Genomic DNA, 5,000 nt, shown 5'->3' with positions numbered 1-5,000 from the left:
AATCCCTTTCCACCAGGCCTAAACACACACACACGCACGCACACACACACACACACACACACACACACACACACACACACACACACACACACACACACACACACACACACACACACACACACACACACACACACACACACACACACACACACACACACACACACACACAATCAATGATATGTAAACATCACCCCACTCAATCACATACCGTAAAACTCCAAATAACAGCCCGGGCTTTTATTTTCCCAATCGCCAAACTGCACCGGCTAGTTTTTGAAACAGGCGTCTATATGGCCTTTAATTCCCTTCACACAAAACGTATTATCTAATGAATTATTTCAAACACACTGAATGCCTACCCATATGACTAGGCTATCCGATGATCAAACACACTGAATGCCTACCCATATGACTAGGCTATCCGATGATCAAACACACTGAATGCCTACCCATATGACTAGGCTATCCGATGATCAAACACACTGAATGCCTACCCATATGACTAGGCTATCCGATGATCAAACACACTGTTCATCCAAAACAAACCAGAAAAGGGACTCAAAAGTGCTAAATACCGGAATTATCCTTTAATAAATGTAAATGTAAATAAATGTAAATTTAGATCTGGGAAGTCAGGAAAGACATGTAGGTCTAGTTATGAAATTTTAGGTGGCATCAACCCAGTAAAAGTGAGGGACGCAAATGACCTGGTAATGTAAACACTTTACTGTATATCAGTGCTCTCAAAATTAACGTGATCGCGTAATGACAATCACACAATCACCGCACGCTAAAATGTGCTACTCGCAAGAATAATTCTTCAGAGGCTGCTCTATAATTAATTTTAAAACTTAAATGTAGATCTAATTAGAAAACAAAAATAAGCCATGAAGCTATTTTAAGTTAGAATAAAAAAACTCAGAATGCAGTGCCTATTTTAGAGATGGGTTTTATTGTAGGTCTAAATCAACACGTGAACTAGGCTTTGTTTATTGTTTATTGAATTTCCCCTTGTGGATCAATAAAGTATCTATCTATCTATCTATCTAAACTGTGTAACCGATTGGCCGAAGTAGCCTGTACTATTAATACTTGGGAAAATATCCTTTAAACATCAGGAACCACGATCAGTGAGGAACAGGAGTTTCCTCCACATAGTTTACTCCTAATTTGCTGTGCAAACAGTCATTTCAGGGTCTCCGATGACGCATCCATAATGCGCGCTGACTGCGTTTTGACGGGTGCAATGTGAGGCTAGTGCAAAATGGCGGGGCTTGGATTTAAACATGGAAACAATTTCATCATAGATTGCTTTCAGGAGCTTCTGGGAAATGCATGGAGTTGGCTTCATTTCTTTAGAGAGTGAATAAACTTATCCTTAGCATCTTAGCATTGTCATGTAATCCATTTATTTCAACAAATTAACTGTATTCTAAATACCAACTATTTAAATTGTAACTGTAACGGAATACAGTTACTCATAATTTGTATTCTGAATACGTAACGCCGGTACATGTATTCCGTTACTCCCCAACATTGGATGTGAGTGACACACACACACACACACACACACACACACACACACACACACACACACATGTATAGGTATGTGGTACCTTGGTGGAAGAGGCTGAAGGCCGCGGTGTGGAAACACAGGTAGTGTTGGTCCTCTGAGCCCTCGTACTGGGCCACTGCAAACAGCACAGCCCCCTGTAGCTCCGCCCACACCTGCGCACACACACCCTCCGCACACACACCCTCCGCACACACACCCTCCCGCTGGGGCAGAGACAGACAGAGGACAGTTACACAACAAACACCAACAAATGAGAAAACACACAACTCAGCATTTGGAGAACAGGCTCTTGCAGGAACAGTGTGTGTGTGTGTGTGTGTATGGGAGGGGGGGGGATACCTCGGCGTGTGTGTGTGTGTGTGTGTGAGATACCTCGGCGTGTGTGTGTGTGTGTGTGTGTGTGTGTGTGTGTGTGTGTGTGTGTGAGATACCTCGGCGTGTGTGTGTGTGTGTGTGTGTGAGATACCTCGGCGTGTGTGTGTGTGTGTGTGTGTGTGTGTGTGTGTGTGAGATACCTCGGCGTGTGTGTGTGTGTGTGTGTGTGTGTGTGTGTGTGTGTGTGTGTGTGTGTGATACCTCGGCGTGTGTGTGTGTGTGTGAGATACCTCGGCGTGTGTGTGTGTGTGTGTGTGTGTGTGTGTGTGTGTGAGTGTACTGTATGTATGTGTGTGTGTGTGTGATACCTCGGCGTGTGTGTGTGTGTGTGTGTGTGTTAGATACCTCGGCGTGTGTGTGTGTGTGTGTGTGTGTGTGTGTGTGTGTGTGTGTGTGTGAGATACCTCGGCGTGTGTGTGTGTGTGTGTGTGTGTGTGTGTGTGTGTGGGATACCTTGGCGTGTGTGTGTGTGTGTGTGTGTGTGTGTGTGTGTGTGTGGGATACCTCGGCGTGTGTGTGTGTGTGTGTGTGTGTGTGTGTGTGTGGGATACCTTGGCGTGTGTGTGTGTGTGTGAGTGTGGGTGTGTGTGTGTGGGTGTATTAGGGCTGAAAATCGATTGCACAAAAACTCACAACAAGCAGAAAAAGAAAGTAAAGAATTCCCAAAGTGCAGTAGGAATTGGGATAGAAAATTCCCACCAATTTTACACACCGGAAACATCTGTTTCAATCGGCTGCTGTGCTGCTGGTGTTTTGCCAAAAAATGGAGGACAACGCGATCAATCTGTGCGACATGAGAGAGACGAGTGATAAGCCCTAATAACTTGAGGAGTTCGATATGGAAGCACTTCGGTTTTTGGGTAGATCAAACTATGGAGAAGGACAAAGCGGTACGCAAACCGTGCAGACGCGAGTTCCTTCGTTGGCGAAATTTGTTTGATATTTCTAATCGTAAACACAGCCACGTTGAAGTCTGCAGTAATGTTTTTCACTGATGTTATGGCAGTCCGGTGTTCTTATTGTTTTTCGAAAATGTTGCACTCCTGTTTGTCATTGTGCACGAAACTTCACGCCAATAAACCATCAGAAATATTGCTGGCTTGCGTCTACAAGCGCCCTCTTTACGTTCGTCCTAATGCCTGTTAGTTGTCCGTGGATTGGCCTATATTTGCCGTTGAAAATGGAAACGTCTTTAGACATGGAAACTCGATTTTACAATCGATTCAATGAACACTTATATCTCAAAAATCGAACAGGATTTTTCCACAAAAGTGACAGCCCTAGTGTGTATGTGTGTGTGTGTGTGTGTATATGTGTGTGTGATACCTTGGCATGTGTGTGTAGTGACAGCAGCCCCTGTGTGTGTGTGTGTGGTACCTTGGCGTGTGTGTGTGTGTGTGTGTGTGTGTGGTACCTTGGCGTGTGTGTGTAGTGACAGCCCTAGTGTGTGTGTGTGTGTGTGTGTGTGTGTGTGGTACCTTGGCGTGTGTGTGTAGTGACAGCCCTAGTGTGTGTGTGTGTGTGTGTGTGTGTGTGTGTGTGTGTGTGTGTGTGTGTGTGTGTGTGTGTGTGTGTGTAGTGACAGCCCTAGTGTGTGTGTGTGTGTGTGTGGTACCTTGGCGTGTGTGTGTAGTGACAGTAGCCCCTGTGTGTGTGTGTGTGTGTGTGTGTGTGTGTGTGTGGTACCTTGGCGTGTGTGTGTGTGTGTGGTATCTTGGCGTGTGTGTGTGTGTGTGTGTGTGTGTGTGGTACCTTGGCGTGTGTGTGTAGTGACAGTAGCCCCTGTGTCTGTGTGTGTGTGTGTGTGTGTGTGTGTGTGTGTGTGTGTGTGTGTGTGGTACCTTGGCGTGTGTGTGTAGTGAAAGTAGCCCCTGTGTGTGTGTGTGTGTGTGTGGTACCTTGGCGTGTGTGTGTGTGTGTGTGTGTGTGTGTGGTACCTTGGCGTGTGTGTGTGTAGTGACAGTAGCCCCTGTGTGTATGCGTGTGGTACCTTGGCGTGTGTGTGTGTGGTACCTTGGCATGTGTGTGTAGTGACAGCCCTAGTGTGTGTGTGTGTGTGTGGTACCTTGGCGTGTGTGTGTAGTGACAGCCCTAGTGTGTGTGTGTGTGTGTGTGTAGTGACAGTAGCCCCTGTGTGTGTGTGTGTGTGTGTGTGTGTGTGTGTGTGTGTGTGTGTGTGTGTGTGTGTGTGTGATACCTTGGCGTGTGTGTGTAGTGACAGCAGCCCCTGGTTGATGTTGAGGCAGATGGAGAAGAGGCTCTGGCACGAGCGGCTCTGGCTCTTCATCCTCCTCTTCCTCCTCCGGCTGCCCACGTCCAACGCTTCAGCAAACGCCAAACTGTCATCCTCTGAGCCACTATCCTCCTCTACACACACACACACACACAAAACACATGGAAATGCACATTATCGTGCATATACTCTCCCAACTCAACTTGCTAAATGCTAACTCCTCACCTCAGTAGTTACTCAGGGCTAAAACCCAAGCTGGTTGCGTTCCAGTTAGTCAACAAGTCGTGAGAACAATGCTACCGTTTCTTTAGCAATTGTTATCAGATATAGTAATACCAGTTTGTAACAAAGCATTACACAGTATTTTACACAAACATCATAGCACCATAGCGACAGATAGAAGCATTACACAGTATTTTACACAAACAAACATCATAGCGACAGACACGTTGGACACTATTGCTTCTACGACTGATTTCCTGAAACACAAATCAGACAGAGCTGCTAATGAACATGGCATATCTACGGCAGCCATCTTGGAATCTATGGCACAGCCATCTTGGAATTTAGAACTCAGAGTACTTTGGGTTCGAAGGGGCTGAACGATTCAAGATACAACTTCAGGGGGCATTCCATTTGCAACTTGGAATGAATGGAACAATTAGAAGGCGGCATTACACAGGCCTAAATGCTAACCCCGACGCTGACGTCAGTAGTTACTCAGGGTCAGGTACTAACTCTGATGCTAACCTCACTGGTTACCCTGGGCTAAATGCTACCTCTGATGCTAACCTCAGTGGTTACTCTGGGCTAAAC

At 46.0% G+C, this 5,000-nt stretch overlaps 1 protein-coding gene across 2 annotated transcripts in view; it reads right to left on the bottom strand.

The window, feature by feature from the left end:
* atg2b (autophagy related 2B) overlaps nt 1-5,000 on the bottom strand; it is a 121,061-nt gene that overhangs the window by 54,056 nt on the left and 62,005 nt on the right. For both annotated transcript variants that reach the window (XM_076295679.1, XM_076295678.1), the window contains exons 21-23: nt 4,149-4,318; nt 1,617-1,779; nt 1-18 (exon numbers count right to left, since the gene is read on the bottom strand). The exon at nt 1-18 is cut by the window's left edge and continues 203 nt beyond it. In XM_076295679.1, the coding sequence (XP_076151794.1) occupies nt 1-18; nt 1,617-1,779; nt 4,149-4,318 (351 nt within the window). The remainder of the gene's footprint in view (nt 19-1,616; nt 1,780-4,148; nt 4,319-5,000) is intronic.

Source organism: Alosa pseudoharengus, unplaced genomic scaffold (genome assembly GCF_046254945.1).
Source record: "Alosa pseudoharengus isolate Yale_2024_CS ecotype anadromous, Long Island Sound unplaced genomic scaffold, YU_APseudo_1.1 YU_APseudo_1.1_scf_2, whole genome shotgun sequence".
Taxonomy (NCBI): domain Eukaryota; kingdom Metazoa; phylum Chordata; class Actinopteri; order Clupeiformes; family Clupeidae; genus Alosa; species Alosa pseudoharengus.
The sequence above is the reverse complement of the archived record's forward strand: the minus strand, read 5'-3'. Positions and strand labels throughout refer to the sequence as shown.